The 13,128-nt window shown below is 36.8% G+C and overlaps 1 protein-coding gene across 1 annotated transcript; it reads right to left on the bottom strand.

The window, feature by feature from the left end:
* Positions 1–72: 72 nt before the first annotated feature.
* Positions 73–11,589, bottom strand: LOC106067689 (uncharacterized). Its single transcript, XM_056005785.1, has 6 exons — positions 11,372–11,589; positions 6,509–6,642; positions 3,918–4,017; positions 3,670–3,771; positions 2,241–2,391; positions 73–736 (listed from the first exon to the last, which is right to left on the bottom strand). The coding sequence occupies exons 1-6, from the start codon at positions 11,447–11,449 to the stop codon at positions 582–584; spliced, it is 720 nt and encodes a 239-aa protein (XP_055861760.1). The 5' UTR covers positions 11,450–11,589; the 3' UTR covers positions 73–581.
* Positions 11,590–13,128: the final 1,539 nt, after the last annotated feature.

The raw sequence follows: 13,128 nt of genomic DNA, 5'->3' as shown, positions 1-13,128 counted from the left end.
TTGTGATAAAGTTTGCTCTTGATAAAAGTCTAGCACAGTTAGGTTGCCAGCTAAGTTAAGGAAAACAAAACATTTTATTATTATGCATAATAATTTTATTTCATATTTTTTCGTTGTAACATTTTACTCCAAAAAAATTTGCAATGAGACCATAAAAAAAATTAAAGAAATTGAATATTTAAAGTAATATAAAGAATTTATAATCTCCTACTATAAATTCAGTATATTTGAGAATATTTAATAATAGCCAATGTTTATGCAGGCTCTTATACATTTATTACTGGCTTTGGTTTTATTCAAATACAATACAAAATAGTAATAAAATAAAAAAAATTTATTACAAGCATTAGGCCGATTAGACTTCATATCAATTTAAAAGGTTCAGTAATCAGTCTTGAGTTGGCTTATCTTTTGAGTCAATAATTACTTTGACCCAACAGTCTATCATAAAGAATAGGTGATGGGAGCAATACTAACTGAACACTATTTTTTTTGTGTTATTTAAGAACTTCACTAAACTATGAAATAATTATGGGCTAATGAGGCCCAGGGTAATTGGAAGTTCCTTTGGGATATTGATTTTAAGGGCTTTTAGTCTTGTTGGCAGGAGTCTCGTTTCCAAAACGCCTTCTGCTAATTGAGTTGCGCAACTTTGCTGGTACTGTAACTGTCAGGAGGCCATTTAGCTCTAGGAACTGTAAGTTTTTGATGTCTTCAGTTTTTAAAGTACCTGTACCTATATAATTGAAAATAAGCAAATGAGCTTAGCTGATCTGTATATTAATAACACAGGCCTATATGTCTATGACGAATAGGTACTTAATTAGTTGAAGAACCTATATAATTAAAAACAAATTAGAGAAGAAAATGTTAGTATTATTTATAGATAAAGAGACTGCTAGCTGTTGTTGTTTTTTTTAGGGGGGGGGGGTGCGCCATAAAAGACCTTATAAACGTTAAAGATTTAATAGAACTAAATGTTTATAAGTGCTTATTTGCGCTCCATCATGGCAAGGCCGCACTACAAACAGCAATGTCCTTGCTAACACCGGTATAAACAGTATAGAGTGAATTATTTTTGTCAGACAGTTACACTGGGAAGGGCACGTATCCCATATGGGGGACGATCATATTCCAAAGTAAAAAGTAAATTTTCTCTTTCAGACCTTGTGGTCTATAGGCAAATGATGTAAAGGTAATCTGTTTCTGTGGCCTACGGTTAACGAGGGTGTCATGTGGCCAGCACAACAACCAGCAGCCTTTACTTTTCCCCAATGTCAGGTACCCATTAGAGCTGGGTGAACTCAAGGCGCCCTAAGATCTTGAAATTAAAATATTTCATATTCGAACTCGGGACACCCGGTTTGGAAGCCAAGTGATTTACCACTCAGCCACTGCACCTCTAATGTATGCCAAAAGCAGTCGTTTTGGTGAGCTGAAAGGTGGTCAAGGTAATAGAGGTGCCCCATTGAAACGCTTTAAAGACCAGCTTAGGCGCCGATTTGCTTTAACTGACATAGAAGAAAGCACCTGGTTGCATGGGGCTTCAGAACGAGACGGGTGGAGGTCACTTACAAAGGTCACGGAATACACATTTGAGACCAAAAAAAAATTCACTGCCGAGGACAGATGTAGAAGGCGAAAAGAAAATCTAAATCGACCTCCAGCAGACGATGGTTATGCCTGCGCTACATATGGCAAAATATGTAGGTCACAGCTGGGGCTGCGTAGCCACGGTAAATACTACATTCCTCATCAATATTCAGGCTTATTATTATTATTCTTTTTAGACTCTCCCTCTTTAAAAAAAGGTGGCTTCAATTTGTTTTGTCAAGGAAAGTGGTCAAATGTTTTGAGAATGCAGGAATTCTAAATACTTCAAGTGGTTCTCAATGAGAAAAACTCAGAAAGGTTGAGTACTAATAGGAAGAATCACTGTAGATAACCAGCCCATGCTAACAGCAGTTTGTTGGATTTAATGAGCATTTGCACAACATTTCTCTTTTATTTGTCAACCATTCAGTGGCACTGCAGCCCTTGGAGAGCCCTAGCCTGCTCTAGCACATCTTTTCCTTCGGATCTATCTTGGGCTTTACGTCTCCATGCCTGAACTCTTAGCTGTTGTACATCTGCCTCTACGTCATCAAACCACTGTGCTCGTGGTCAGCTCTTTATTCAAAGATGCTTTCTCCATGGTTGCCACTAAGAGGCAGGAGAAAAAAAAATCCCCCTTAGCTTACCTGAACCTGGCTTGGCCCTGACAACATCTCGCCTTTTGCAGTGAATGCTGACGGCAGTGGACTGATTGAACAACTTTTCACGCTCTTCTTGAGTCAGAGGTGCATCCAGAGCCACTAGAGATCTCTTGGACGTAGCAGTTACAGTTGTTCCCTGAAAGAAAAACAACAAAAAGAAAAGATGTATAGTATTGTTAATATTGCGATCTCCGATAATGCATGTTTGGTTGTTTCGATCAGATAAGATCATTTGTTTTTGCATTAGAAACTGTTTCCTTTGATGAAGTTAAGGTTAATAATAAATATGAGTGGTGTCCTGACTCCGGCAACACTATTCCATAAAGTTACCCTTTCAGACATTGCGATCTATAGGGTACATGATGTTAAGATCATCTGTTTCTTAGCACTATGGTTAACAAGCATGGTTATCATGTGACCAGCACAATGACCAACCGGCTTTACTTTCCCCAACTAAAGTCAGGTACCCATTAGAGTTGGATTGACTCATGGGCTGCCTAAAAATCCCGAAATTCAAAATCCGAGTCTTCAGCGTGTATTATATAAGATAAGATGCTAAAGGCCGGCCCTGAACTATTGGCTGTTATGTAGCCTATGTAGATCTAGATTTCCTACCTTTGATCCGATTATTTATAAAAATGTATGCTGTGGTAAAAATACGCACATAAATATTGTATCTGGCTGTTTCAAATCTCTTAATAATATGCCTGCTCGTTTTAGCCTACTACGTATTCTGTTCACATTTACCCAACGACAACTAGACAAAGTCTATATGCCTATTAAAAACAAAGTAATGTTCCCCTTTCAGACCTTGTGGTCTATAAAAAAAATGGTCTATAGGGCAGATGATGTAAAGGTCATCTGTTAATGTGGCCTACGGTTAACGAGGGTGTTGTGTGGCCAGAACAACGACCAACCGCCTTTACTTTCCTAATGAGCTGGGTGGACTCAGAGGCGCCTGAAGATCCCAAAATTAAAAAAAAAAGGCTCCACCGGGATTCGAACCCCGGTTCGGAATCCGCGTGACCACTCAGCCACCGCGCCTCCATTCGCCTATCATCCTGACATAGATTTCTGTCTACACCTGCCTATCGACAATATGTATGGTCTTGGGATAAATGTCTTCACAAGGATTAGAACCAGGGGCTTTTGGCTAGGACTATGTTATCAAGAGATAGGTGATCTTCCTCACCACACCGAGTTGAGAGAAAATACCTGGTGCCCAGTAAAAATATGGCCCACAGTTCTGTATTGTTCCTTTAAACTAAATTGATAGATCAAGAATTCAGTTCTGGGCTGAACAATATATTTTCTAGTTATTCTATTGATTTCGCTTACTCTATTCAACTTTAATGTAAGTTAAGTCTTGCAAGACTTTGATTTTCTTGCCGACCTATCAACGTCAGATACTTACGTTTCTTTTCTTTAGTTCACTGGAAACTCCTTCGTAAGTTTCTACCACACTCTCAAGTTGTATACATGGGAATCTCCTCAGCCTCGGTTTGATGACTCCAAACTAAGAAACATATGGAGACCAAGTAAAAAAAAAAGAGATCTAAATACAAACAAGCCTACCGTGAAGAACTAAACACATACATTATGCTCACAAGAATTTGTAGCATATAACACACACCAGGATCTCCGATACGTTATGGTGCTTACCTTTGAATCATTGAAGAAACTGTACAGTGTTGTGGCCTTGGTGATATTTAGGTTCAGTAACTCAGTGTCGTTAGAATACAGCAGGACAATTTTTTTCTCTCTGAGAATACAAAATGATCCATACAATTGAAGAACAACTTAGTCAAGAGACCCGGGCTAACATAGAGCATAAGTGAGTGAAATGTTGAGGGTTTCAAATAGTAAATTAAAGTTTCCCGTTCAGACCTTGCGTTCTATAGGGCAGATGATGTAAAAGTCATCTGTTTCTAAGGCCAACAGTTAACGAGGGTTTCATGTGGCCAGCACAACGACGAAGCGCCTTTACTTTTCTGGTACCCATTAGAGCTGGGTGGACTATTTTGTCCGCGCTATTTTGTCGGGTCACCGTAGAAGATTGTCCAAGCAAGTGTTACACTTGACTTAATTTAGTTGTACCACGAATTCAATCAAACAAGAGGGAAAAACCAACAATGAAATATGAAGATGACTATACATTGAAAACAGCTTAAAATACAAAATACTAAATTAAACCAGCTAAAAACAATTAAACAATTTTAAACAATTCTCCGTTGATTATATTTAGCCAATGATGCCCAGACTTTTTCATTCTGGAGACTAGGGGGTTCCAGGTTCGAATCTCAGAGAGGACGGGTATTTTGAATTTTGAGATTTTTAATAATAATAATAATAATAATAATAATAATAATAATAATAATAATAATAATCTTTATTATCCGTAAGGAAATTTGTCTTACAATTTGTGCATTACACCAAACAAAAAACATTATAACTATAAGAAACCAAAGTGTACATTCACACCAGACGCACTCATAATTTACATGTGACAAAGTTTATACCAGATTGTTCTTATTTAATGATTTGATTGCCAGGGGAACAAAAGAGTGTTTGTGTCTGTTTGTCTTTGCTATCGGTGTCTTGTATCTCTTTTGTGATGGTAAAATCACAAAATCCTGACACAAAGGATGATTCTTTATTTCGAGGATCTTGTTAGCTTTTTTATAGATGTTTGTCTCAAACAACTGACCAAATGGGGTTTGTTTTTTGCCAATGATTTTGCCAGCAGCATTTAGGATTCTATAAAGTTTATTCCTATTTTTAATGCTCAGATTGCCATACCAGGCAGTGATATTGAAACTTAAAATATTGCAGATGTGAGCGTGATAAAACATAGCCAAGGCCTTTTCGCTAACATTAAACGAGGACAGTTTTCTTAGTAGTCGTAATCTTTGCTGCCCTTTTTTGCTGATATAATCAGTATTTGCAGTAAAATTAAGTTTATTGTCTAGGATAGTACCAAGGTATTTAAAGGTTTGCACAATTTCAATAGTCTCTCCAGCTACAGAAACAATATCATTTCCCTTCTTGTCCCTACGAAAATCGATTATCATTTCTTTGGTTTTTTTTACATTTAATAATAAAAAATTATTTTTACAGTATTCCTCAATGTGTTCTAGTTCTTTGAAATACTCATTTACGTCTGAGCTCTCTGAGAGCAGGGCAAGAAGAGCCGCATCATCAGCGAATTTTGTGAAGGAGCAACAAGAACTATCGGATTGAAAATCATTGGTGTACAAAATGAACCACAATGGCGATGTTACAGCCCCCTGGGGCGCCCCTGTGTTAACTATGCGTTCATTAGATATAACATTGTTTACCCTAACCCTCTGAGCTCTCTGGGTCAAAAATTCATTAGCCCATAGTATTATGTATGGACTAATCTGCAACGCTTTCATCTTTTCAATGAGTAAATGAAGTTGTATAGTGTTAAAAGCTGATGAGAAATCCATAAAGAGCAATCTTACATAAGTGTTCGGTAAGTCCAGATGTTTGTAGACACAGTTTAAAATATTTAGGATGGCATCGTCTACACCTTTACCCTTTTGGTAAGCAAATTGTAAAGGGTCTAACTTATTACAAAGATCATTCAGAAGAAACATTTTAACCAATTTTTCTAAACATTTAGACACAATGGAAGTAAGTGAAACAGGTCTATAGTCATTCATTTCCTTCGGTTTGGAAACCTTTGGCACAGGTACAATTATAGATGACTTCCACACAGGTGGTATCTCATGGTTTAGTAATGAAGTAGAAAAAATATCCTGGAAAGGTTCAGCTAGTTGTTCAGCACATTCTTTTAAGATTCGCCCTTTTATTCCATCAGGCCCACCAGCTTTCATTGGGTTGACGTTTTTGAAAATGTTACAAACTTGCTCTTTAGTAATCGCTAATTCTAAGCAGTTGTTAACATTGACATCCTCAAGGGCTTTGAGTCTTAGATAATTAAAATCTTTCGTGTCGAAGCGACAATAGAAATCATTTAACTCGTTGGCCAATGTTTTTTCGTCTCTTGTAGCAAGATTATTTTTAAATTTGACTTGTGCTCCTGCCATTTTAGGACGCCCCTGAATGGGTAAGTCTATGGGAGCCGTGTGGGCAGGAATTTTATGGGCTGGATTATGGATAGCGCCTCATTTCGAGCCAGAGATGGCTCGTGGGTCGTAGTTTATGCATTACTGAACTTCGTCACTGTTTAAAATGGCACAAAAATAAAAGTAAGTTAGGTAACTCACGGTATGACTGCAGCTGACTCATCAATGTTGACATTGTTCTCCAGGCTGCGAGACCAGGCGTAGTATTCAGTGGTGACATTGCCGTGGTCGTGTCTGTGACACCGGCGGCCGTGGCATCCTCTGGAACCACGAGTCTAACGAGAATTATAAGCAAGAATTATAAGCAAGGTTTACACGAATTCAAAATATATAGTAAACTCTTTGCATCATCTGTTACTATTGATTAACTATTGTATGAACACATGTTTGTATTTTTAGTTTACAAATAAATTACTAGCGTTGGGTTAGGTCGAAAGCTATTGAATTAGAATGCATTTTAATATAATACACACGGCATTAGGCTCTCTCCTCTCTTTTTTTTTTTTGAAGTAATGTCTGTATTTTATAAGATAAGATCTCATCTGTCCCTTGACTTTCGTCTTAGAAATGCTGTGACAGTTCACGTAACCAAATTTTTTTCGGGTCAACTGTTGTTCTTAGTTGGATATCAAGAGAGAGGCCGGTCCATTCTTTTACAGATTCCAGCCAGTTTTTCTTTGGACGTCCCTTTCTTTGTGCTCCTTTCACTGTATCTTGAAGGAAGACTTTTGACAGTGAGTCATGTCTAACAATATGACCAAAGCAGCTCAGCTTTCGTCTCTTCACAGTATTGAGGAGTTTCTCCTAAGGCATAATAGGGATGCGTGGTCGAGAGGATAAGTACGCTTAGCCATGAAGGGGGCTCGAGGTTCGACACCCGACTCGAGCAGAGTTGTGTTTACTGAGCGCCTAAAGGCAGCACGGGAAAACCTTCTCCCAGATACCCCCTCCCCCCCCCCTACCGGTCCACAAATGAGATTGGACCATAGCGCTCTGAGCATGCTATAAGCATGAAAGTAGCGCTATATAAAAAGCAATGATTGTTTACTAGGGTTTATATTTAAGAACTATTCACTGCCCAGCCCGACCGTAGAGAGATATAACGGAGTATAAAGGGAACAAAAAAAAAGGAGTAGGCTTGCGATGCCTCACACACATACACACACTGGTCATAAACAGACCCACGGAGGTAGAGGAAAAGAAAGAATATTTGACCTCTTTCAATATTTTTTCACATGATTTTAAATACTGCTCGCTTAGTTTCCCCTTTCACTTCACCACTGGGTGACTGGCGTAGCCGGTGAAAACTGCTGCAGAACTGTTCTATACAAATATAATTTATTTTTAGCCAAGCGGATTCCGAGGCCAAACTCCTAGGCGGGAATTGCTCTCTTGGCCAAAGGCGTACAGAAGACATGCGTAACTTTTGTTTCTTGTTCTGGGTTAATCTTTTTGATGGTCTTCATATATCAGGTTTTGTTTTGATGTCGAAAACATATATCTGGGATGACTGGGATCTGAAATCTTGACTTTAAATTTTTTTTTTTAGCGACATTTAAGTTTTCCTTCATGTCGCGTCGGCTTCCAGGAAATATTTTTAGATCATTCAAGCCAAGTATGCTCCAAATGGCATAATATCAACACAAATAGGGTTCATAGATTAAATGTATTTAATATCTGTTGAAGGATGTAAGGTCGACAAGTTGCTACACTGGTCATGCAACACATTCTAGCAAGAGAGCCCACCAGAATCCGTTAATCATAACTCCCCCCTCCGCCACCACCACTTATTTTAGACATTTCTTTTTTATTTATGCAAATTATAAGCAGTTCATCTAAGCCACCAAATCTAACGCTGTTCATTCTCCCTGAAAAGTCTTGCTATGAAAGGCTGCAGTTGCATTTTAAAAACAGAAACAATGGTTACACAATGACGAATTTACATTTGATTAATTAGCATCACGGCATGTAGTTTTAAAAAGGGACATAACAAAGATAGAATTGTGGCTAGGTAAAAATAGCTTTAAAAACTATGTTAATGTTTTATGTCTACATGTTTTTCTTTTAGCTCACACTCAGAAAACAACATCAAAAAGATAGATATAGCTCTGAGTAGACTGTAATAATTAAATGCACACTATAAAATTGTACTACAGTACTAAAAGCTGCATGGTTATATATAGAATAGTCATATTCCCGCAGAGGTAGTTTCTTGTATTAGATGCAGATAAAATAATAATGTTTATTATCCATAAGGAAATTTGTCATACAATTTGTGCATTACACCAGACAAAAAATTATAGCTATAGAAAAAAGAATATAAATTCACACCAGAAGAACCTTAAAATTACATGTAAAATGCTTATATCACATAGTTCAATTGCATTTAATAAATAACCCTCCGAGAAACAAAGGAGTTTTTGCAATCGATGTCTTGCACCTACTTTGTTATGGTAATATCACAAAATCCTGACCCAGAATTATTATTTTTTAAATCTTTTTATCTTTCTTATGAATAATAACAGCGCTAGACTCGCACACCTCACTGTCACGGTTACATCCGTAAAGTTTTTTTTTTTTTTTTTCATCCAACACTCGTTGGACAACTTTTTAAAAATAGTTCCCTCACACATTCACTCACACAGTCACTCACACACCGTTTTTTAACTTGATTTCTCACGTTATCTTGAAAAGAAGAAAAACATTTAAAAAAAACACCTTTCCCAATGTGGCCAACGAGCTAGTAATTCTTTTTATCAGCGATATATATATACCAACATGTTAAATTTCTAGGTAAATGGTTAAAGCCGTTTTTGGGATCCTTGACCTCCCATCCAGGTTTAGATTTTAAAGTTTCCATGACGTTACGAATGAATAGAGGTATTGTATTAATAGTATTAATCAAAAATACAAAAAGAACAGTCAACCATTTTTCTTAAAGAAAACAAAATAATTTTTGGGGTCTTCATATTGTATCACTCTAGAACCCTTGTTTCAGTTGACGTGGTCTACCTGCATGCGTCACATGCCTACATGATTCAAACATGAACACGTCTAACTTGAGCTTTTGCAAAGTTTGGTGGAAAAGCAAAGGTCGCGGTGACCTCAAAACTGACACATCAAACGAAGCCGAATAGCCGAGAAATGAATATTTAATAAATCTGCTCAAATCTTAAAAGTCTAAAGTAAAAAAAAACAACAAGGCTACAAAGACAGTTTGTGTGGAAACACAAACTCAAAATCGGCCCCCGAAGTGGTCCACCCAGGCAGGTAAAAAGGCAGGTATTAACATTTTCAGAAAGAGCATCAGAATTAAATTCGATCAAAGACAAATGACAGAGAAGAATGGAGAAAGAAGGTTGACAGATCTTGTGTGGTGCCCCAGCGGTCAAGCAAACCAAAGGATAGGTGAAAGTGAATGTGAAGTTAAATGTGAACCTGGCCTAACTGATGTCTTGTAATGAATATCTAATGATCTAATTGCTTTGTAAAATAAAAAAAAAACATTTCGTAAAAAAAAAAAATAAAAAAAAAAAAAAAAATCTTGAATGGTCTTTGGTCTATTATAAAACATATATGAAAAATTACTTATCAATTGTTCAAATTATGCCCAACTTATATACACACTAAATAGATTTTTTCTCTTTAAAAAAAGTAAACATTTTTGTTCGTGAAATGTAGTAGTTAGTATGACAGAATTTACTAAACTTAGCAACACAAATGTAAAAAAAAAAAATGTTTGTCAAAAAAACAAAAAACTTATAATGTTTTTTCAATATGGCAAATTGTTTTCCCCCTACAAAACAGCCTCCGGTGTTTGTTACTATTAATAGTGAATAGTTGTAAAAGTGGTGCATTTTTATGAAAGAACTGCTTGCATAAGAGATTTAAAAAAATAGATTTTTAGAAAAGAAAAAAGTAACCGTTGCATCAGAACTTTGAATGGACTAAAATATTATGGTGTCGGATTTACACTATCTTTTCTAGTTTACGAGATCTAAACGGGATGGACGGACAGACATTTCGCACAAAACTAATAGCTTCTTTTCCCCTTTCGGGGACCGTTAAATAGTTAAAGTTGAAAGTAATGATTTATGTTGACCAATTAGGACCTACTACGCCAGGTGAAATGTACATCTACGCTGACACAGCTTCAACTAATTCTAAAAAAATCATAAAACCACTTACGCTCTTCATCCTTCATTTTGGCTTGTTTTCTGGTTCTTTTTGTTTTAGAAGTACATTTCATTATTTGTATTAAAATCTTACGCGGGGCTTCTACTTGATAATTAAGTGGCTCCTTAATGTTCCAGTTTTAAAGGAAACGAGGCCTAGCAAATTGTTAAATCTTTACGCTTAAAATGTGTTGCTGTTTTTTTAGGCTACCAAATAGTACCCTGCGAAAATGCACATAAATCTATTCTATTTATGATTAATTTTGTTGTCCTTTAGTAGTTTGTATTACATATGTTTTAGTTTTTCTGTCTTATTATCTTTAAGAACAGGATTATCAAAACTGGGTCAACAAGTAAACTGTGCCTTTAAACTCAGGCAAGGTCCCCACTTCGAAGGAGAAGGGAAGGTGGATAAACATCCATTTGCCTAGTTATAGTGAAAGAGAAATTTGTTTTTTTTTTTTTATAATGTTCTTATCACTTTGTTTAAATTTATATAACTTCTTTAAAAATAAGAGTCCATTACAGTTTGTTTTTTCAATTATTAATTCACTAATGTAATTTTGTACAAATATGTTAAATATAGTCACTAATACACATTTTAGCATTATTAGCCTATTTTATAGTTCCATTAAGAATGAACAATAAGAATAATGGTTGATAATATATATATATTAAATCAACGTTCACTTTTTTTTAAATACACAACCTTCTTCAATTCTGTTTTTAAACACAGTAGGCCTACTTGGACGTACGAGATTTACGATATTTCAGACGAATTAATAGAAAGTTCACTATTTTATACCAGCAACAAAAATATCAAACTTACACTGTTCTTTTGACACAAGGATAACTGCGAGATTACTAAAAGAATTCCAGCCAAATAGCAAAACCTTAAGTAAGTCATTTTGTCAACTGTTGCGCTAATAAAGAACACAAAAAATAATACAAATGTTATGAACTTGTTGGTTAAAAGGACAACGCAAGAATAGCTAGGTAAACGAGCTGTCCTTTGTCTGTCTGAAGGTGTCCGGGTCCCCCTTTACATCACGACCTGTCAGGCTGGGCTGCGTCATCTGTATAATGGACGACCTGGTCCAGGGGAAAACAACAGAACAACTGCGACACTGTTCAAATAACGAGTCATTCTGTTTTGTCTTAAGTGCTATACCTTTCGCATAATTGTTATACTCATGCATGTACATCTGGTTGAATCCCAATATATGAAATTTATGCATTTGAAAAGACATGCAGCCACCTTTTTAAAATACGAAACAAACCAAATCTAAACCAAATCCAAATCCAGTACGTTCTCTCATTCCCGCTAGAGTGTAACACACTAGTGAGTGATCGATTCGGGAAGGGGGTTAAATTTGCCGTAGAAAATCCAGGATAAGATAAGATATATAAATGTATTGGTCCAAACACACGGAAGTTCGGAGTTCAGTTTGACTACAATCGTCCATCTCAGCATTGCTACTATAACCATAACAATAGAGATGTAAATACAGAAAACACACACACGCGCACAACCAGCGACGAATGATTTTAGAACACCGTGACCGAAAGTAGAATAAAGTAAAAGTCTGGGGCGTAGCTAGGAATTTTCCATCATTTGGGGGGTCGGGGGAGGGCGGGCTTGACTTCTTTGGGGGCCTCTGCATTTTGCGTAATATTTAATAATTTATGAAAAAAAAAAACTCATTTGGGGGCTTTCCTCAAGTGGGAGCCCATGGGGATTTTCAAATTCTCCCCTCTCCTCCCCCACCCTAGTTACGCCTCTGGTAAAAGTTCTCCTTTCAGACTATGTGTTCTGTAGAGCAGATATGTTTATGTGACCCATTGTTAACGAGGGTGTCATGTGGTCTGCACAACGATCAACCTTTACTTTTCCCAAACTAATGTCAGAGACCCATTTGAGCTGGGTGGACTCTTCAGATTCCGAAATTAAAAATCCCAGTCTTCACCAGGATTCGAACCCAAGCGCTTTAGACTACCATTCAGCCACTGCGCCTCCAAAAGTAGAATAAAGGAGTTTTAAAATCTTTCTTTCCGATAATCAACGATTTTAACGGGTTCTATCACTAGTACCTAAGCAATCATGTTTTATTGCGAACTCCTAAAAAAGAAAGTCTCACAGACTCGCACTTGTTAAAAAAAAAAGTAGGCTATATTTGATTTATTATATCTCAAATCATTTAAGGTCGTAATTTTACAGTATTCTGTTGAATATAAAAAGTGTCCAAAGTGACCATGGCTAAGACGCACACTATTTGGGGCACTGAATAACCGCAACAATAAAACAACACGAGACAAGGCGTCATCATGCAGCTATTCCATCGTGTGTCGGAGTGAAACGATGTCCGATGTCGATGATATAACTCTCAGGGGCTAGAGAGCAGAAATGAAATCAGAATTTGAATTTTTTGACCATCCATATATGACTAACCAATAGCCACAAGATAACTGTGTTATCGACATCATGAATGAAGGACAAGGAAGTGAAGAGAATGTTCCTGCGCGGTAAGGAATATTCCCGCAATCCTGCCCGAAAAGGAAGCAGGCAACAGACTTTATTAAAACATC

This window comes from Biomphalaria glabrata, chromosome 12 (assembly GCF_947242115.1).
Source record: "Biomphalaria glabrata chromosome 12, xgBioGlab47.1, whole genome shotgun sequence".
In the NCBI taxonomy this organism is placed as follows: Eukaryota; Metazoa; Mollusca; class Gastropoda; family Planorbidae; genus Biomphalaria; species Biomphalaria glabrata.
This window is presented reverse-complemented; position numbering and strand designations above follow the sequence as displayed.